The 23,183-nt window shown below is 36.8% G+C and overlaps 1 protein-coding gene across 2 annotated transcripts; it reads right to left on the bottom strand.

Moving 5' to 3' along the window:
• Positions 1-270: 270 nt before the first annotated feature.
• On the bottom strand, positions 271-22,755 carry cop1 (COP1 E3 ubiquitin ligase). Of its 2 annotated transcripts, none has more exons than XM_053627980.1 (20): positions 22,108-22,755; positions 21,215-21,274; positions 21,007-21,104; positions 19,012-19,076; positions 18,690-18,809; positions 18,062-18,130; positions 17,912-17,971; positions 17,730-17,824; positions 15,738-15,798; positions 15,493-15,607; positions 12,860-12,995; positions 10,063-10,206; positions 9,855-9,963; positions 7,719-7,800; positions 5,702-5,818; positions 5,083-5,200; positions 4,289-4,413; positions 3,842-4,002; positions 2,976-3,020; positions 271-1,262 (listed from the first exon to the last, which is right to left on the bottom strand). In XM_053627980.1, the coding sequence occupies exons 1-20, from the start codon at positions 22,386-22,388 to the stop codon at positions 1,245-1,247; spliced, it is 2,079 nt and encodes a 692-aa protein (XP_053483955.1). In that variant the 5' UTR covers positions 22,389-22,755; the 3' UTR covers positions 271-1,244. The 2 variants fall into 2 exon arrangements, with proteins under 2 accessions (XP_053483955.1, XP_053483956.1); XM_053627981.1 differs by having other exon boundaries at positions 15,738-15,795.
• Positions 22,756-23,183: the final 428 nt, after the last annotated feature.

Raw genomic sequence — 23,183 nt, 5'->3', positions numbered from 1 at the left:
ACTTAAAGAGGGTAAATAATGTACTGTTTACGATACACTTCTCACCCTGGCTAACGTTGTGGTTTGTTTTCAAGAGCTACATAGGAATTTACAATCATGAAATTTTGACAGTACTTCAATTACTAACAAAACGTAGTAAAACAAAATTAAAATTCCACTGGACAGACAATTACAAAATAATACAAAACAAAGGACATGTGTTTTCTTTAATATCTAAACAAACATGATCGCTCTGGTAGATAAATGTGATTAAGACAAACAATCAATGCCAAGATGCAAAGAGAATCATTTATTCATTCAAATGAATGGGTTAAAATCATAGAATGAGTACACAAAAAGGGAATTACTGGGATGCAACATAAGTCCAAGCTCCAAAAAACCTACACTCTATAATTGGGTGTGAAGTTCACAAAGTTTCTATAAATTACAAAAATAAATAATACTTGTACAGAAATTTAATGATAAAAAGAGCAGCAATGTTTTTGGGCGATTGTTAAATAATCCCAACAGAGAATACATAGTGTCATCATAACATCGTATTCATCCCCATGTTGGACAAAATATGTCCACAAGGTGGAAAAGAATAAGGAAGTCATGGCAACTAATGACATTAAAGTTAAAAATCAGTTTAGTATATTCTTTTCCACACGACCTACAAAGCATTTTAAAGGAAATCTGCCTTATTTGCATGAGGCAGTCAAGTCTCGAGGTCCCTTGACATAAGCAACATATCAACTGAAGAAGGCCCAGTAATTATTTTGGAGAGTCCAGCGGCATCAGCCAAACAGAGTGGAAATTTTATAGACAGACACTGTATCAAACGACAAGAATATATGGATACTACAGGCTCAAAAGAATGAATAATGTAGCAATTGATTATTTGTACAACAAAAAGCATTTCATTGTGTTCTGGTCTTGTGCTTTGGCTTTGTACTCACATAGCTCTAACTTTTGTCACATTTGCCTCCACTGAAGGCTTGGTCTTTGTTTATTAATGCCTTTAAATAAGCATTTTACTCCAAAAGAGGCTTTTAAAAGTAGAGTCACAATTTACTTTCCACCAGAAATGTCCACATCCACTCTGTGGAGGTCTCAAACGGTCCTGATACTGGAGCACACGTCTTTTTGAAAATATCAGTGTTCGAGTCCAGAGTTTTTTCCCCCCAAATTGTGCTCCGTCACATTCCGTTTGAAGTATTCCTCTGGTTTGACAAAAGCATCTGATGATTGTTTCTAGTAGACCTTCAAATTAACTCGAGTACCTTTAAGAAGAAGAAACACTTGAATAAGAAAACAGTTCTAGATGTTTAATATGGTTCATACACATGCTCCAAAATTAGGACCCACTTCCAGAACTTTCAAAGGACCCACAGCCCTGAACAGGACAAAGTGGATACTGAAAATAAATGAGCAAGTGAGGCAATTTTCAAAAGACGTTTTAAGCTCTTAAATTTTTGGGGAAGAATGATTAAATTTTCCAGATGGAATTAGTCTCACAAGCCAGCATTCACTAGCTTGTTCACCTGGAACCACCTTTTTACAGAATGAGAATTTGACTGACATGGCACATTCTGTTTAATAAAATATTCTGTTTTATAAAATATAATACAGGTGTTTTCAACATGAAACATCAACGGTTCCACAAGTATAAGAGAAGAGCAAGTACTGTACAAAAATACAGAGAACGGTATCGAAAATGGACAAAAAAGTTTTTAACCATTGTGCTTCATTATGGACATTTGTCTTTTTCATAAATTTAGTTTTAATCATTTTGTCTGTGTTAATGCAAACATCGTAAATTTTGCAAAAGGTGTGTATTTTTATTGGAATTGTAATATTTCACCATCATTTGCTTTCATAAATCCATTTTAAACTAGGTACACAAAATAGTTCCACTCAGGACCTTAAGGACACAAAATGTCCCAATTGAAACCCATTCAAACTGCAATATTTAATCCCCGTTACGTTTAAACATAAAATCATGCATTCTGTGTTAATAGGCTTTTATTCTGTTGAAAAGGTTTCAAAACATTGATTTTTTTTTTTATTCTGAAAAGTGTAGTATTTCCTCAGGTTTAACTTGTGGGGAAAATACATGCTTTTCCTTTTCACTTATTCTGCTGTATTATAGAGCGCCGCAGACCAACTGAATTAATGATGCGGCTATAATTGTGTGTGTGTTTGTATGGATATCAGTGTTGTGGTTTGTATGTGTGTGAACAGTTTGAAAGAAAGAAATTATATTGTACTGGAAATCTCAAATCCCACACCATGTACATGAGCAAAAGAAGGTTACTGAGCTTTGAAGATTTTTGTAAATAAACCGGTGTTTAAAAGGTTAAAATTCTGAAAATGAATGAATGTTTGGTAATTATGATCAGAAGTGAGTCAGTGAAAGTGGAAAAAAAATATTAATATATAATATTTCTGACAGTTTTTGACATGGACATTTTAGTCCTTTATGGACCAGAGTCGTAGGTGTTTTTAAAATCTGACACTGCATAAAAAATATGAATGCATAAAAATTAATGTTGTTGTTAATCACTGACTTATCAAAGACTGTAACAATCAAAGGAAAATAATTCAGCTTAGCATTTAGTAAATGGAAAAATAACTATTTTTCTTTTTTTCATAAAAAAATAAAATAAATAATCTGTGGCATTATGTAAACAAACCAGCATTTAAAGGGTTACAATTCTGAAAATTAATGAATGTTTGGTAATTATACGTTGGTGAAAGTGGAAATAAATATCAATATATAATATTTTTATGACAGTTTTTGGACATGGACATTTTTGTCCTCTATGGACCTATGTGTAACTTTTTTAATTGACACACAAGGATTAAAAATATTGTAAGAGGAAAAAGTACCAAAATTTAGAATAATAGTATGGAATAGATAGACTGTAGGGAAAGAAATAAAATGTGGATGATTATAAACAAGAAAAAGCATGTAGTATAATTTAATCACCAACCTTGATTGTTCCTTGACTGTTGGCTGCAATCAGCACATTGGACTCCTGCAAATTGAGAAACGGGTTGGTCATCAGAGAAGACGAGCGATCACAAAAGAATATACTAATACTTTGGCCACACTCTTTTAACATGCATATCTACACATAAAACATACAACCATTCACTGTTAAAGATTTATTTGAGACAGTTAGCATTCTTTTAGTTTCCTGGATTTGGGTACCCAAAACTTGTTGCAGCCTTTAGACTTTTGGGAAACAACACTCACCTTGGCCAGATAGGTGGCCTAAAGATACGTTACACCTATTAAAAGGATAATTTTTTGTTTATTCCATGTATATATATAATGACGCATTCCCTCATTATCCCTTTTATTTATTAACAAACATGTCTTTTTAAACCATTTATAGTTACAATTAACGCTATGGAGTGTCTAGAAGAAAAGTTCGTTCATGTTGTCATCTTTGTTACAGCAGTTATATGCATTCATTCACTCTGCAGACTCTTCTTTTCAACTATCACTGCTTTTTTATGCTCTTTTTGCCTCCCATTTTGTGGTGTAGAAAAAACAATGCTTTAGCAATCACAGGAAGAGACGTGATATGCTGACAAGGATTTTTCTTCTCCAGAATAAATACTACATCTGAACAAAACAGACACCTTAACAACCACAGATTTCCAAAAATTATTATAAATATGTAATTAAATATAAATAAAGAATTATGCCATAATGCGCAAAAATTCATAAAACAAAATGGCTCCAATTCAACTTGCCATCATCTGCTGTTACACATTTGCTTTTTGGAAAAGCCTGGAAAAAAAAAAAAGCAAACGTGAGCAAAAATAAACTTGGACCCGGAAACCTTACCCCGTCTGGTAAAGCCCGCCAGCATACGGCACTGACAAACTCATTAGTGTCGTCCTCCTTCTTGTCCTTGTCCAGAACACTCTTCACAGTGTCAAACTTGAAGGTCAGCAATGTTTTGGAGAGCCCCTTGTAGTACAGGTATAGGGAGTTGTTCTCACTTCCTGGAGTGACAATATCAATTAAGACGTTAAAATGTATACTCAATATTTTTCCATAACATGGCCATTGCTAATTAGTATTAAATCCTAAGGAAGCAAGATATTAAAGTTTGTTACTAGATCAGCATAGCTTGTCAAGGTCATTGAAAAGCTAGAATAAAAGCCATATCTTGAAAGGATGTGGCAAATAAAATATGATTTTATGCTTGTTCTGGGTTCCTGAATACAGGAATTTAGAAAGAGGGGCAAGAGAACAGTTGAGTCTTATGAGGGGTTGTATATAACTCACCACATGCTACATAGTCTCCATTGGAGGCCAGACCTACAAAATTTTTCTCATTAATGTGGCCTTTGAAAGAGCGCAGGCAGTGGGGCTTGTTCACATTCCACAGCTTTAGCTGGCTGTCCGTGGAGCTGTGGGAAAACAGCAACTGCACATTCATTCATATGCTTACGTTTCAGCGCAGCTTTTTCCAGCTTGCCAACAAGTCTGAACTACTACAGTCTAGAGGTCGACCAATTGACTGATTTAGCCAATTAATCAGCACTGCTGGAACGGTTATCAGCAAAAATTCACACCGATAGTTTTTTCCACTTGCATCTGTTGTGGAAGCGGCGGCGAAGGGTCCGCTGTCATTATACCGTATGAGAGCGGCCTCTAGAGGTGATCACTGACCAATTTTGTTGTGTTATTTGAAGTGTGTGTTGATTCATTTTGGATGTCTCAATTTTTTATTTGCTATTTGGAGTCTTTTTTGGTTCAGTTTGCTATATATCTTTTATTTACTTTAATATTTATTAATAGTTAATATATTAATGTTTATATATTTATTTCATTTTAAAAAGTACAGTACATTTCCATGGAGTAGTCACATAAGATCACTAAAGTAATCTTACTTTAGGTAATATGTTTTCATTCATCATCAATTTTAATCGGTTGGTTAATCGGCAGGTACTGCCCAACTTGGTTATTGGTAAAATCCACTATCGGTCGACCTCTACAACAGTCCGACACAGACCTTGTTTAAAGTTTTAAAAATAATTATACAGCTGAAGTAAGGTTTAGCCATGCCATATACATACGCAGACACAATCTCTTCTCCATTGACGAACTTGGCATAGGACACAGCCTTGCGGTGACCTTTGAAGACCATGATGGGTTGCTTAGTGTTCCGCAAATCATAGTAGTGGACACAGTGGTCTGGATGTGCATAAAATGAAGAATTAGTTGAAAAATGAGAATTGTAAAAGACTGGAATTATTATATTTATCATCACAGCAAGAATGAACTGATTTCCAATTTATAGCAATCCAAATCAATCTCATGTAAAAAGACTGGCAACTCGGTGCATGGTAGCACTAGACCTGGAACCAACCCTGTATTGGTATTGTGTTCATAATGGGATAAAATGCCAAGATCAGCCATCGGGAAAAATAAAGAATGAATCCAGTATATATATTTTAAGAGTTTATAAGAATATACAAAAGGTGCGGTTTTGTCATGTTAATGACAAAAATGTCATCAATATGTATATCTTCTGTAGGCTGCTTGAGCAGTCTGGTTATCTTAAATAAATCCAATTTAATTTTAAAATCGCTCATTTTAATGCTTAGTACGTAAAGTATTAGAGTGGTACTGGAAAAGAACAAGGTGCATTGTGCCATCTCTAGGTAGCACTGAACATCCAAATGAGTACTATACCTGCACAGCCAAACGCGAGGTGATACCTAGATGTTGGGCTGAATTTGACACAGCACACATTGGCCTTGGCTTCAATGCTGGCGACTGAGTTATCCAAGTTAGTGGACCACAACTTGACTGTAGGGAAGTAAAAAGTTGTATTCTGATTATTTATTCAACAGCAGTAGAGCAATAATATTTGAATCTTTTAATCTTATCTTTAACTGATTTTTTTTTTTTCAACTTTATGAATGATCGTCAATTACAAGTAAATTTTTTTGTTTGTTTTTACATAATGCATTTGAAAAATTACACAATATATTTATAAAGATTTTTATTTACTTATTAGAATGTACGTTGGAAAAATAGTAACAGCACCATCTATAGAAAATAGTGCAAACAATCATTCTTATTAAAAAAACAAAAAATTATATTTGCACATTATCTGCACTATTCTATAGCTGTTAATATTTTTGCACAACTTACTAAACCCTTCTTTCTCAACAGAGTAAATGGGAACCATGTCTTTTGTGACATCAAATGCCACTACAACTAAGAAGTCAACTTGGAGTATTTTTCTCAAATCAGAGTTCCTTCCCCGTTCCACAGAGTGACATCAAACATGGTTGCGCACAACACCAGAAATAAACAAAGTATAACTTCTTACGTTTAAATGAGTTATACTGTATATGCAAGTATTAGCTTTAGATTAATCAACATACAGACATATTTGTTAAACCTAAAACACTGACCAAACAGTTCGCTGTTTGAGAAAGAAACTATATACATCACTCATACTAGGATTTTTCTGCACTGGAAGCTCCTGGCGCAAAGAAATTCCTTGTGGGTGTGTAAACATATTTGGCAATAAAGCTCATTCTGATTCTGACGAGTTAACTGCTTTGCTTGTTGCTAATAAAATACGGACCTGGGGGCATCCAGTTTCCCCACTTCGTGTGTTGAATGTGCCAAAGTGGAAAATGACGTTATTCCAACGGGTGAATGACCACTTAGGATGTAATGCAGCATTATATTTTACATAAACTTGTACATCTGACTTTTCAAACCTGTACCAAATACATATCTTTGAAGTGATAGCTGAATCTTTTGCTAATATGAGTTTAGTGCTCAGCGAAGTGCTGCCTGTTTATCTTGGCGTTATTTTATTTTTTTTATCTAAGGTTGCAGTGTTTGAGAGTAGTGCAGGCCGGAGGAGGCGTTTATGAACGGTTAAGATAGTTCTTCCTTCGTATTTGTTAAACGAAAGTTTTAACAAAAAAAAAATGTATGTGTGTGTGTGTATATATGTATATGTATATATATATATATATATATATATATATATATATATATATATATATATATATATATATATATATATATATATATATATATATATATCTCACACACACAAATACATACACATATACCATAGCCATGAGGTGCCATGTTGAACTTCCAGTGACCAGTATGAGGGAGTGTGAGAGCGAGGACACCAAATTTAACACACCTGCTCCCCATTCACACCTGAGACCTTCTAACACTAACAAGTCACATGACACCGGGGAGGAAAAATGGCTAATTGGGCCCAATTTGGACATTTTCACTTAGGGGTGTACTCACTTTTGTTGCCAGCGGTTTAGGCATTAATGGCTGTGTGTTGAGTTATTTTGAGGGGACAGCAAATTTACACTTTTACACAAGCTGTACACTCACTACTTTACATTGTAGCAAAGTGTCATTTCTTCAGTGTTGTCACATGAAAAGATATAATCAAATATTTACAAAAATGTGAGGGGTGTACTCACTTTTGTGAGATACTGTGTGTGTGTGTGTGTGTATATATATATATTATATATATATATATATATATATACACACACACACACACACACACACACACACATATATAGACATATACAAAAGTACACTCATTTGCAACTTTTTGAAGATCTCGCTAACACAGTAACTCTAATTAACCAAATTAATCGTGAAAATCGGCCAGCCCGATCTTTAACTATTATTATCAATTACACACCTTTTGCATCATCTGAGCCTGAAGCCAAAAGTTTAGGATCCATAAGGTTAAAATCAACACTCCAACATCTCTTCTCATGCTCCTAGAAAAATATCCCAAAGAATTTAATTAGATGTGACTTTATATACACAAGAAATGAACTATAACACAAGAATAGGTTACAAAGATAACAAAAAGATAAGATAACATAATACTTTATTCCCAGATGGAGAAATTAGGGAAAAAAGTACTGTGATAAGAGAAAGTATGATATATTAGTAAGATGTCGTTAAGATTATAGTACAAGCGCTACTATACTACTACAGTACCTTAAAAGAAGAAATAGACATTTAAACATGTAGAACCCGACGCCAGAGGAATCAATGGAGATGCCTCCGCAAGAAGTTTAGTCCTTCTTGTTACTAATTTCTATGCCAGGTACAGTGGGGGAAATAAGTATTGAACGCATCAACATTTTTTTTCAGTAAATATATTTCCAATGAGGTTATTCACATGAAATTTTCACCAGACTTTGGTATTAACTCAAGACATCCACACACACACAAAGAAATCCTAACATTAAAGTCAATAAATAAAGTTATGTGTAATAAAGTGGAATGACACAGGAAAAAAGTATTGAACACACTAACCGAAATGTATTTAATACTTAGTGTAGAAGTCTTTGTTTGTAATGACAGCTTCAAGACACTTCCTGTATGAAGAAATTAATGGGCCGCAGTGTTCAGGTGTGATTTTGGTCCGTTCTTCTAAACATACTGTCTTTAAATCTTGTTCAGTTGGATTAGAGTCAGGTGATTGACTGGGCCATTCTAACACTTTGATTTTTTTTCTGAAACCAATTGAGAGTTTCCTTTGCTGTATGTTTGGATCGTTGTCCATCTGGAAGCTCCACCCACGTCTCATCTTCATCATCCTGGTGGATGGCAGCAGATTCTTCTCAAGAATCTCCCGGTAAAGGGCTCCATTCATTGTTCCTTCAATTATATGAAGTCTGCCAGTACCATGTGATGAAAAACAGCCCCACACCATGATGCTTCCACCTCCAAACTTCACTGTTGGTATAGTGGTTTTAGGGTGATGTGCATTGCCATTTCTTCTCCAAACATGGTGTGTAGTATGACAACCAAAAAGTTAAATTTTGCTCTCGTCTGATCAGACTACACTCTCCCAGTATTTCATAGACTTGCCCAAATGAGTTGTAGCAAACTTTAAACGAGCTTCGACATGCCTTTTCTTTAGTAATGGAGTCTTGCGGGGTGAGCATGAGCAGTGGAGTGCACTGCCTATTGTTTTCTCTGTGACGATGGTACCTGCTGCCTCCAAGTGTTTCTGGAGCTCTTTCCGAGTGGTCCTTGGCTCTTGGCTACTCTTCTGACTATTCTACTGACTCCCTGGTCAGAAATCTTGAGGAACTCCTGTGCGTGGCCGGTTGATGACGGAGTGATGTTGCTTCCACTTGTGGATAATGGCCCCAACGGTGCTTACTGGAAGATTCACAAGTTTTGAAATACGTCTGTAACTGACTCCATCAATATGTTTCGCAACAATAAGGTTGTGAAGGTCTTGAGAGAGCTCTTTGCTTTTACCCATCATGAGATGTTCATTCTGTGACACGTTGGTAACAAAAACCCTTTTTATAGATCATCAATTTACTAACCCAGCTGATATTAATTTGCACAGATAGGAGGTATAATTACTTACAGATTTCAGCTGGTTCCTTGCCTTGGAGAACTGCTTTTTCTAAGCGTGTTCAATACTTCTTTCCCGTGTCATTCCTCTTTATTACTCATAACTTTATTTATGGACTTGAATGTTGTGAATTCTTTATATTTGCAGATTTCTTGAGTTAATACTGATGTCTGGTGAAAATTCCATGTGAATAGCCTCATTGGAAATTTATTTACTGAAAAAAAAATTTTGGTGTTCAATACTTATTTCCCTCACTGTATATCTTTAAAATATACTTCAAACAGGACATTTGACTCTGCTGTGACCTTGATCCGGTTTGGATCAATTCCAAAATTGACACTACACTATCACTACAGTGACTATACACTATGATTAAAGTATCAAAAAAACGTGGCTACAGCTGACCATCAATGCATACAGAATATTTTATTTAGGTTGGCAATGTACCTGATAAACCTTTGACCTCTGCCCTGTAAACCCATCCCAAAGAATCACTGTTCCCTCATAGTCACTGCTCGCCAACAGGTTCTTGTGGTAGCTGCTCCAGCTGATACAGCTGAGGGGAGAGAGAGAGAGAGAGGTTATGGATTTCCATCAGTTATGTTTTGACAGTCTACCTGAAATATTTTTATGTGAACCGAGAGAATTGTTGCACCTTATTTTAGAGTTGCATGTCATTTCGTTGACAGGATAATGAATGTCCACAGCATCCTGGATAACTGTTCCATACTCAAAAACTTTAATTTTCTTGGTGACACCAGCAATGGCGAAATAATCACAGTCACGGTCAAACTCAATGCTGTAAAGAGATGTTACAAGTGTTGAAAGGTTGCATGTCTTAAGGTGTAATTCAAGTTTCTTTATTTGCTCACTTCCATTTCTTTTGTGGATCTGAATTGTTCAGAGTTATGCCCTTTTCAATTGCCCATGTTGTAGACAATAAGAGATCCTGATTTATGGGTTTTTTTTTTTTGCATGTTCTTTAACGTAGCATAGCTAACGTTTGCTTTGATGATTTTATGATCACTAATTGCCATGTCTTCATTTTGTGATTAAGATATTGTTAAGAAGTCATTCTGTTATTGGAGTTTTCTCTAAGGAAGTCCAATCCTGAGCCCAGGTTACTCTCTGTGTCGTGCACGTAACTGTGAGGGTCTTTTCCAGGTTATCTGGTCTCCTCCCACCTCCCAAAAACATGCTGGTAGGTTGACTGGCTACTCTAGACTGATTCTAGGTGTCTTAATATGTTTTCTCCTATAATATTTTCTACAGAATTTAGCTGATGAAATTCCCCACAAATATAACCAAATACATAATGTACACACACATTAAGACATTTTTCATGATTTGTTAATGAAAACAAGATTTTTTAAAAAAGTTTAAAAGTCTTTTTAAAAGTTGGCTACTCAATTAGGTTATATAACAAGCCTTGGGTAGTCACTGATACAATGAAACGTAACAACTTGAAAACAAGAACGAACTAATCTATATAAAACTGTGGTTCCCAGAGACTGGGAGAAATTCAAAGAAAAAAAAAATGCAATCTATATACAGTTGAGGCCTCAAATTTAAACTCAATTTTTCACAACTCCATACATTTCATGTTACTATACACTGATCAGTCATAACATTAAAACCACCTGCCAAATACTGTGTAGGTCCCACTTGTGCCACCAATACAGCTCTGACCCAATGAGACATGGACTCCACAAGACCTCTGAAGGTGTGCTGTGGTATCTGGCACCGAGACGTTAGCAGAAGATCTTTTAAGTCATGTAAATTGCAAGGTGGGGCCTCTATGGATCGGACTCATTTGTCCAGCACGTCCCACAAATGCTTGATCAGATTGAGGTCTGGGTAGTTTGGAGGCCAAGTGTACACCTTGGACCCTGTCATGTTCCTCAATCTATTCCTGAACAATTTGCAATGAGGCAGGGTGCATTACCCTGCTGATGGAGACCAATGCCATTAGGGAATAGGGAATGCCATTGCCATGAAACGGTGTTCTTGGTCTGCTACAAAGTTCAGGTAGGTGGTACATGATAAAGTAACATCCTGGTGCCATCTCTTCCCCAGGTAAGAGACACACAGGCACCCAGCTGTCCACATGATGCAAAAGAACACATTTCTTCAGACAAGGCCAATTTCCATTGGCCCATGGTCCAGTTCTGATGCTCACGTGCCCACTGTAGGTGCTTTCAGCGGCGGACAAGGGTCAGCATGGGCAATATGAACAGTCTGTGGCTACACAGTCCCATATGAAGGAAGATTATTGCCATGATGATGCAGGATTCTCTTAATGGTAGTTGCACATACTTTGGTATCTGATGCTTCCAAATCCTTCACCAGTTCCTGTGTTTGTTCATTCCTGAGAGTTAATTTCCCATACGATGCAGTGTGACAATCTGTTTTTTTTATATTTGCATACAATTTTTATGGTACTGTGGGGCGTTCAGTTGTTTTTCTAATTGCTCCTAAGAAGGAAACGGACCTGTGGAGGAACAGTTTATTCTGGAGGTTTTGGCTTTTCCCATAGTATCAAGGGTTAAAAGGCACTGGTTCTAAAGTTTGGCCCTTTTAAAGCCACAGGTGCACTCCCTATGAACTCCTAAATTATGCAATTAGCCAATCAGAAGCTTTTAAAAATGATGACAAACTTCTGGACTGTTCCAGACTGTTTAAAGAGACAGCTTTAGTGTATATAAACGTTTGATCCACTGGAATATATAGTGGATATATAATGATATAGTTTAATATATATATATATATATATATATATATATATATATATATATATATATATCTATATATATATATATATATATATCTATATATATATCTATATATATATATATATATATATCTATATATATATATATATATTATATATATATATATATATATATATATTATATATATATATATATTATATATATTATATATATATATATTATATATATATATATATATATATATATATAGTGAATTAAAGCTGAAATAAATATGTCGCTGATCAAATGTTTAAAAATTACCTCTGAGGTGAATAAAGTAGATACCCTAATTGACTTGCCAAAAGAAATGTGGTGGTTAAGGATATATATATATATATATATATATATATATATATATATATATATAAACTGTGAATGTATAGTAACATGAAATGAATATCTTTAGCCTAAGTGTATGTACACTTTTGGCCTCAACTGTATGAGGATGATTTGTTGATAAGAAAGGTGCGTGGTTTTCTTCAATAGGTTAGGTGGAATCGTTTAAGCATTTTTATTCTCTTGAATGGCTCTAATTATTGTAGAAGGAACTCAAGCTTTGCTCTGGCTGCTAAATACTTACCTGCAATACTTACTAGCAACATTGGCCAAAAAATAAATTAATTAATTAATTAATTAATTTAAAAAACCAATATGAGGTGGTGTATATGAAGAAATACTTACCTAGAAACAATACTAGAACCATTGTAGAGATCACTTGCATAAGACAGAGTGGCCAAAGGGCGTACAGAGTTGTAACGTGTGAATTTGGAGAGACACTCCATAAAGTCATCCAGCTGGTTAACAGTCCTGCTGTCATCTGTAAAAAGTATGTACAGGCTTATATTCAAACACAAGACTAAAACTGCATGTTTCATGTATGCACTGTTGTCAGATTATTCATCTGAATATTCATTCGTCAAATCATTTACTACTACAAACTATATATCTCCCATTTTAATAATAAGCTATATTAAAAATGGATGGGCTGCCGATCAAACATCAGAATCGTGAAAAAAGTGATCTCTGTGACTCTGTACTGGTGCCAGATGGACTCTTATATTTCAGAAAATGCTGAGCTCCTGGGATTTTTACACACAACAGTCTCTAGAGCAGGCTGAAACACCTTTGTGATGAGAGAGATCAGGAGAATGACCAGACTAGTCTGAGCTGACAGGAAGTCTATAGTAACTCAAATAAGCACTCTTTACAACTGTGGTGAGCAGAAAAGCATCTCAGAATGCACCACGCATCAAACCTTGAGGTGGATGAGCTACAACAGCAAAAGACCACATCAGGTTCCACTCCTGTCAGCCAAGAACAAGAATCTGAGGCTATCATATGCACAGACTCACAGAAACTGGACAGTTGGAAGACTGGGAAAAGAGAAGGGTTCGTATTTTTCCAGTAATCTTCAAATGTCCAGTTTGACAGAATCTGTGCCCATGATAGCCTCAGATTCTTGTGGTTGGCTGATAGGAGTGTGGTCCCAATGTGGTCTTCTGCTGTTGTAGCCCAACCACCTCAAGGTTCAATGTGTTGTGCATGTTGAGATGCTTTTCTGCTCACAACAGATGTAAAGACTGCTCATTTGAGTCACTATATCCTTTCTGTCAGCTTGAACCAATCTGGCCAATTCCCTCTGACCTCTCATATCAACAAGGCATTTCCATCCAGAGAACTGTTGCTCACTCAATGTTTTTTTGTTTTCTGCACTATTCTGTGTAAACTCTACTGTTTGTGAAATTCCAATGAGATCAGCAGTTTCTAAAATGCTCAAAACAACCCATCTAGCACCAACAACCATGCCACGGTTAGTGTCACAGGATCAAAGTTTTTCCCCATTCTGATGTGAACATTAACTGAAGCTCTAGACCTGTATCTGCATGATGTTTTGGCACTGCCCTGCTGCCACATGATTGGCTGATTAGACAACTGCATGAATGTGCAGGTGTTCTTAATAAAGTGGATGGTAAGCGCGCGCGCACACACACACACACACACACACACACACACACCCTAATTGATATTTAATACTTGGTGCATTGTCCTTCAACAGAAATTACAGCTTTGGGTTGTCTCCATTGTCTCAATTTTCGCATTTTCTTCCATTATTCAATGCATACTTTCTCTAACTCAAATTAGATGGTGATTTGTGAACAGAAATTTTCAGGTCACGCTGTAGATTTTCAATTGGAAAATCTTTGACTCGGCCATTCCAAAACAAACCTCCTTTTTTTTCCCCTCAAGCCATTCCTTTGTAGCTTCTACCCTGTGCTTTCGTTCATTTTCCTGTTGGAACCTAAATTTTCAGATATAAATACAGATCTCTTGTTGATTGGAACCTCAGCCATGCTTGATTGTCGGAATGGTGTGTCCAGGGCTTTGGGCTGTATTTGGTTTGCACCAAACATAATGCATTGCCCTTAGACCAAATATCTTTAGTCTCATCAGACCACAAAAATCTCGGATTTTGTCACATGCCTTCTAACATACCTTTATGTTAGCCTCTCATAAGTGGCTTCCTTCTGGCCACTCTCATACAGAGGCCAGAACTGTGACGAGCCGATGACATTGTTGATGTCTGCACAGGTTCTCCTATTTCATCCAGTGAGCTCTTTCAGTGGCGTAGCTGGCCTCTTGGACACTTCTCTTACAATTTCCCTTCTTGACTGGGTGCTCAGTTTGGCCTAACCTTGGTAGCGTCTGGGTTGTGCCACGTTTTTTCCACTTTGTTATAATAGATTTCACAGAGCTCCTAGGAAGGTTCAAAGCATTGCTGATCCTTTTTATAACCTTCCCCAGCTTTTTTGCTCCCAACAACTTCATCTCAACGCTTTAGGGGCAGGTCTTTAGTAAGAACTCCCAAAGTCAGTGATCTTTACTGTGCAAGCATACAACTGGACACAGGTGGATTTGAAATGAGCACATTTTTGCCTTGTTTACCATCTTTAACGTGTTCTCTCAAGAAAATTAAATACTAGTCTTAATTTAGATTTAAAGAAGTTAATAAAAGTAAAATATAAATGAAAACATGCATCAGTTACATACATTACTGTCAAGAATTTCTAGGGTTCCCAATAATTGTAACGTGTTTCATTAAAAAAAATATACTTGAGTGTTTTTTCTTTGTCTTAACACAAGTTCAATTAAAGCTTAGATTTCTCTCCTTTTCAGTATGAGCGTAAGATAATTAACCCTAACATTTTTCATAACCCAATATTTATCAAGGGTGCCTATAATTCTGAAGCCGACAGTACCAAGTGTACCAACCTAAGGCTGTACTCACTGGCGCTTTAAGAAATATGCATGCTCACCTGTGATTCGAGACATCCTGTTGGAAAAGTAGCACTGCTCCAGGTCCTCAAAGTGTGCAGTTAGCCTCTTTCTCCGAGAGGCCAGAGTGCTATTGTATGACGTCTGTCTTTTACCCTTTTGGACAAATTTCATAAACAGTATGGTCAGACTTTCGCGTAAATATATTCTGTAATGAAAAAGAACTCATAATGTGCCAATCTAAACTAGGAATAATGTAAGACTTTTGTATTATTAGGAAATTTACCTGTGAGCTTCCTCCAAACTGCGGAGGCTGGATATACTCAGTGGGCTCAATGATGCTACTGCTGGAAAAAAAATTTTGCATTAGAAAACAACAATTCTCTTTATCTAGATTATTTTTCTTACTTTGTTCTTCAGACAATATTTCAAATTCTAGATCTGATTATATATTTGATTCAGCTGCTGCAAATGTCCTAAATCCATAACTTCTTCTAAAAGCCCTTTTTTTTTTTTTTTTTTTAACTATATTGGGGTTGGGAATGCAATCAGACAAACATTTACATTTTGCTAAAAGTACAGACTATCAATATGCAATTCTGAAAATGTCCTGAAGTGTACGAGTTCAATTAAATTTAATTTGCATTGCACTTTTAACAACAGACACTGTCAAAAAGCAGCTTTACAGAAATACATCAATTCCAGATATACATTTAAAACGTATAACGTTATCCTTGATGAGCAAGCCAGACGCAAAGGTGGAACCAGGAACTTATGAGCAACTTATGAGTATGAGCATCAGGTGCCTATCCCCTTCCCCTGCTCAACCGGCTTGCATGTTCAACTGGCCAACTGCTAATCAGCAAGCTAGTCAGCTAACTGACAATAGCTTTGTCATTAATCAACAGTCAGAGCTGGAATTCCAGACGTTATTTAGGTGACTGAACCATGCTAATTCAAGGTCATGACATTTTAGTGGGTGTTGCAGTGGTATGGGTGTACCAGCTGAAGTAGTGTTGCTGGGACTTTAAACAGATAACCACTGCAGGTTTAGTTTGAGTTCTTCCAAACAATCAACACAAAGTTGGAGGCACACAATTGCCTGAAATGTCTTTGTACACCCACATATGGGTGTGATGGTCAGGTGTCCACATATTTTTGGCCATATAGCGTATTTATTAGAGATGCACCGATACTAAATTTCTCAGCCGATAACCGATAGTTCTGCCTTTTATGCCTTCTTTTAAATGAATAATAATTAATTCCACAATTCTGAAAGAAATGCAAATAAAATCTTATTCTCTCCATTTCAACAAGTTGTTTGACAGTAACTGGTCTCATAAACACAAAACACATTACTCTAATTAACATGAACACATGAACTCAGTTCTGAAGATTAAAGTAAGATTATTAACTTATTGAATGTTATTAATTCATATTAACATTGACTGAATTCTAAAATCCTCCTGTTAGTCTCACATTCACTCTCCACAAACACAAGCATTTCTACTTCATCACTGAACATCAAACTGGTCATATATAATATCAACTTTTTATATATTAACATTCACTGGATATGAAATACACTACTCTACAAATATTTTACTGTGCAATATATACTACTTTCTTGTCAACTCATCTTCATTTAAATCTTTCAGCGGTGTACTGGCCCTTTGATTCAGCATGAGTAGCACCGAAAAAAAAAAATTTGACTCGACCCGAAATTCCCGCTTCACTGCTACAGCGTCCGGTGTAAAATATTATCAGTGCAGAGATTACAGAGATTACTAACTGCAGTTTTGTCCTCATTCCACACAAGAGACATCATCTTTACACACAGCACCAAATCCATGTGTTTTCCCGCCCTCTTTTGATTGACAGGATATAATCGGCCCTGATCATCGGATGTTTTTAAACTATCGGCCTATAGCATGAAAAATAGCCTTTATCAACCAATACATCAGTGCATCTCTATTATTTATAATGACCCAGTTAATTCAGGCTGGGTTTTACCGTTAAAAATAATTTGTGGCAATATTTCACTGAAATGCATCACCCCGTCTTCCTCTGTGTTCTGGTTTTATTTATATATCTATATATATTCACCTGAGGTTTGCTTAATCAAGAATTCATTGTCATTTCACTGTATTTGGTAAGATTTGGGAAGTATGTTTACCCATAACCTTCACTGTCTTGGTGTGAATACCTTCATGTGTAGTCTTTAGTTTAAGTACAGTATGTAAGTATTCTTTTCACTGCAGGGTCTGATTAGCCTTACCTGGGTGCAGGAGAGTGTGCTTCTCCAAACTGGGGAACAGTGCTGTCCAAATTGGGGTCCATATCAATAACTGGTGAGTACAGCCCACTCATGTCCTAGAGAGAGACAATCCCTAGCTATGAGCTTAAAAATAGTACAACTATCAATGACCACATTGCCATTCCTCAACAATTTCAATTTACCTGAACACTCTTTATGTCCTCTTCCAAATAGTTCAGTTCTTTCTGTAATTGCTCCAGTTGCTATGCAAGAAAAGAACAATGTCATGTCTCCTGTTATGTTACTGCCATGTTTGAGAACTAATGGATGCATTGTATGTGAATCACAACTACCTCTCTCTTATTCCTCCTAGCTTCTTTCAAGAACTCCATCAGGATTTGACGCTGAGCCGCTTGTGATTCCTGTAGAAACAAACACATGCGTGAGAACAGACTTTAAAAAAAGACAAGCATGGAGGAGTGTAACACAAAGCAAAACTCCCCACAACACTCAGATATCAGTCCAACTTATAGACACGGAGCTTGTACCTAAAAAGATGGAGGGATTTCTGTTGTTTGGATGTGGTTTGGGCTACGACAACTCAGACACTGAGCAGAAACGAAATTTCTTATGTAATATATATTGTGTAATACATTGTGACATACATCATTTCGAAGATATGAAATTACCCATATTATGATATAAGATTGCCACATTACCCAGACCTAATTCTGTGCGTTTGCAGTCTGTTTGAATAAAAGCACATCCCAACAGAATACAGGTAAAAGTAAATGTACTGGTGCTGTGTCACATCATTTCCAATTGTGGTGACCTTTAAGACATCAATTTGTCCATTTCACCACCAACTAATAAGGTCATAAGATCAGACAAGGTCACTGAGCCTATGACCTTTCAAAATGACCCGGATACTCAAGAAAAAAAACAGACCTCAATCAAACGCCTTAAAAAAGGTATACCAACCGCTTCAAGCTGCTTCTTTTTCTGCACCAGCAGTTCCAACATGTAGTTGACATTTGCTAAATCCAGATGCTCCTGATCTGTGCCAAGAACATCCTGGAAAAACTGCCATTTGGTTCCATTCTATAAACACAGCACATTAATTACTGCCCATCACGTTATTCAAATACAGACCGCATTATGATTTTATCTACCTAAAATATAGGTATGTCAATGCTTCTTTTAGTTTTCAGTAGTATTCTCAGACTAAAAAACGTCATATACAATACATGTCTGAAACAAACTCCAGCGCTGTTATAGAAAGGACATGCTGATACACACTTACAGGGTGGTCCCGTTTTAGTCGTTTCTCTTCGGATCTCTGTTTCTGCTTGAGGATCAGCTCGTTAACTGCAAAACAAATTATGCAAAATCCATGCTGTAGCCTGTATGTGCTGATCTAATGCCCTCCTGATATCCTTAAATTAGCCATAGCAAGCAAAAACCCCTTTTTCATGGCAGCATGCAAACAAGGTGAAATGTGGATATTTTCTACTATTTGCATGCATTTCTGATGCCACCTCTACAGTGTAGCAAAGGTGCATGAGCCACAGATAATCTGACAGCTAGTATTTAGATTGCTTACAAACTGCATCTATTAGACTAACGTTCGTTACGCTATGGCACATAAACGTGATGCAAGCATGACATTTACTGCATGAGGAAATCACACTTAACCAACAAACTAGCGACTTAACTTAAATCTTTAAACAGCCTGACTGATGCACAGCCATGTTTGGGTAACCTGGCACCTTATTTACCTAACCCTATTCCTGCAGAAAGCATAGGCAAGGTCATTTCTACAGCCCTACGGTGAAATAGGTTTATGTTTTCTTAAACTAGAGGTTCAAAGCATGTTACAGACAGGAAATCCCAACTTGGGTCAAGTCCTTATTTTTTGTCATTTGTGGATGTTTTGGCCATTCGCCAGTATTCAGCTAAATGATATTTCACAGATTTTCCCAGATTGCACCACACATGTGACCAGTCTTTGTACCTACCAATCAGTAAGTCTAGGGCTGCTACTATAGTTGACAATCACCTACAGTAAATTTGCAAAAATTCATCGACATTAATTTTTTATACGCAATCAAGCACGATAATGCACTGTTGTATAACCAACAATAAAACGCTAGAATGTCGCCACCCGTAAGCCTGTATTTCTGGGTAGAATGTAATACGGAATAAACCCAGTGGGACTAGCAGGAGCTTCACCATATTATACAGCACTTGCTGGTGACGCGATGCGAGTTTGCAACTATAGAGGTGCTTCTGAATCATTACACGCATAGTGGCAGGGATTTGTCAGCTGGTGTAACGATTTTCACTAGGTGGATTAAGGTACGGATAACACGTAAACATTTCTAAACCAGGATCACTCAGGCACAGGATGACACTGGTGAAACAGTCAAATTAATTTCTCTCTTGCTAGTACAACAAGCACAAGAGGTCACCAGTAAATAAAGATGCTAGCCTGGAATAATATCTTTTAGATGCAAGGACAGAACATCATGCAGGAATGATTAGCTGACTTTTTATCTAGGGCACAAACATGGCACGCCACATTAGAAAAGTTGTTTGAAAAGGATACTCCATTAGTACTTATTTACTTAACTAGGAAACTAGATAGTTGCCAAATAGTATCATATTAATTAAGTTAGATACCACTTTTTAAGTCTAACTAGTTTCTGGGCAACCTAAACAAGGGAGAATTCTGGAGCTTTTAACTTCTAATAGAAGTGTTTTACTTTTAATTGAGATATTATACATAATGTCTGGAAAATGTCTCAAGTCACAGACCAAATATTAAAAAGAAAATCAACCTGGAGACAAATGAACAAATCAATTCATTATGTGCCTCAACAGCATGGATAAACACTGGAGACTAGGTGATCTTTTGATGTTGTCTGGGACACATCAGGATGCGTTACCATTCACAATACAAATACAATGTGGACACGTGTCCCAGACCACCTCCAGAAGTCAACTGTGCAATCAGATCACAAGATGCCTTTGACACCACTCACACGAGAGAAAGAGACGAAGCAATAGAAACGTATTTCCGTGCGGAGACACAGCCGGTGTCCACGTGCACTTCATAGAACATAGAGAACTGGGTTAAATTTTTTATTAAAATTTTTTTTTTTAAACACAAAACACTAAAATAAATAAATAAATAAAATAACCAATAAAGAGTAAGAAAGAGTTAACTAAGAGTGTAAAAAAAATAAATACATAAAAAAATAAATAAATAAATAAATAAGTTCCACGATGCACTCACCTAAGAAGTTGGGGTACAGCTGATCCACATTGTCAATAATGTAATTACATTTCGGGCACCTGTTGCTGTCCTCTAAACTCCGCCGTATACATTTGTAACTGAAGGTAAAAGGCAAGAAAGAACTCCACATCAATTACGAAGGTGATACTTCACCAAAATGAATTCTTTATAGCCATGAAGAGTAAAAGAATGGGTTTTAAAATCTCACCAGAAACTGTGACCACATTTAGTCATATGAGCTTCCTCTATCATGTCAAAACATATGGGACTGAAACAGAGAATTTAAGAGGAAGTACTTAGCTTTCATCCACAGACACTAAAAGCTTCTTCTTATTATTTATTTATTTAAGTGGCTAGTCTTAAACACACACGGACAACAACGTAGAAAATCTAAATCGACATGACACGCAGTTTAACCAGCTTTCCAACCTTTCAGTTGAGCAGGGAATGAAATCAGATGTACACTATATGTTCACTTCAATCAGAAATAAAGATGGGCCTAATTACTCCCTAAACATAATATTCCACCGGAGGAGGCGTGTACAAATATACAAAGTGCTCGATCAGCTGACTTTCACTGAAAGTCAGAGAAAGTGGCATTAGTCAGTTATTAAATGGGGCGAACTGGTGTTCGAACATATTTTGCACAAAATGAAATGTGGCATTATTCAAACAATATCAGTTAGACTCAACTAACTTTAAAACACTCCGCTGCAGTATCCCGAGTAAATCATCTCTGTCTCTACCTATTTGTTTGTTTATTTTTTTCGAAAATGTCGTTAGTTTTGGGGAAATATTTCCAAGCGTCTGCTAAATGAATAAATGTAAATATCTGGTTAGCGAGCTGAGTAGGATCATTACTACTAGCTGGCATTAATACACAACTAAAATACTTGCTGTAAACAGGAAAATAATGTCGATCGAACGTGTTTTAGAAAAAAAGAAGACAGGTTTTTCTACAGAATAAGGATCTAAGTGATAAGCAGTGAGTTGAGCTAGTTCAGTAGCTGCTGCAACTCACTGCCAAGAAACGACGTTTGGATTCTGATTTTTTATTTTTATTTTCTTATCAGTCACACAAGGAGCTGTTGAGATACTCACCACACAAAATCATTACTCTTATCTTCATATGGATTAATAAGACCGTTATATAGAGGTCTTTTCTTGCTGTAGTTGGCGCCGGATAAACTGGGTCTCTGTGCGCCCAGTAGCTGCGCCTCGCTCCCGGATCCGAGACTTCGTGAAGAAATGGCACTTCCATTAGCATTAGCGCTGCTCCCCCCATTACTAGCAATGATAGGAGTTGCCGTACTCGCAGAGCTCGTTCCCGGTACAGATCCCGAAGCAGCACCGGGCTGCTGCTGCTGCCGACAGCCTGACATCTTTCAGTGTGCCTCCGAACTCCTTTTCGAGGCCCGTCCGTAGCAAAAAGCTGCGCTGCCGTTAGCTTCCCCAGGCGCTTTCACCGCATCCGGGCGGGTAATGCTAGCTGCTTTATGTATTAGCCAGTTAACCCACAAAGAATGAGTTAAGAGTCGTCACATTGGTTGTTACCACCAAACGGGGTTTTTGTTTGTTTAACACGTTCAATGGAGAATTATCATTAAAAGCGGTAACGAATGTGAACCGCGCAACCAAACTCTAGCGTTTATTACTGAAACGATATTTGTTAACAACCTGCAGGTTATTTTTGTTGTTTTTTGTTTTTACACATTTCAATCCACCGCAGAAGAACAACTTCAACCGGGACGGACCACAGAGATATTATTCTGCTGCCACCGTGTGGTGTGGAGGCGAATTTGTCCGTTCTATAGTCACAGGTGAAGCACAGATTCCAACTCCATTTTTCTGATGGCCAGTTATTCAACCTCACATTATATGCCGGCCAAACATTTTCTATGTGCCATTATTGTTCACGTTAATTGTATGTAAACTTGACAAGTTTACATACTCGTGTCTACAAGACTATCTCATCCATCCTCAAGGGTCTTGAAATTCCTGAAACAGCATGCCAATGGTTTGCTTCCTACCTGGAGGATGGTCATATCAGGTGGCATGGAGGGATCTACATCTGCTCCATGCAGACCCTCCACTGGTGTCCCACAAGGCTCAGTGCTTGGTCCACTGTTCTCATACACGGTTTTCATACCACTGCTATGCTATTTCCTCCCTCAGAC

This window comes from Ictalurus furcatus, chromosome 7 (assembly GCF_023375685.1).
Source record: "Ictalurus furcatus strain D&B chromosome 7, Billie_1.0, whole genome shotgun sequence".
Taxonomy (NCBI): Eukaryota; Metazoa; Chordata; class Actinopteri; order Siluriformes; family Ictaluridae; genus Ictalurus; species Ictalurus furcatus.
The sequence above is the reverse complement of the archived record's forward strand: the minus strand, read 5'-3'. Positions and strand labels throughout refer to the sequence as shown.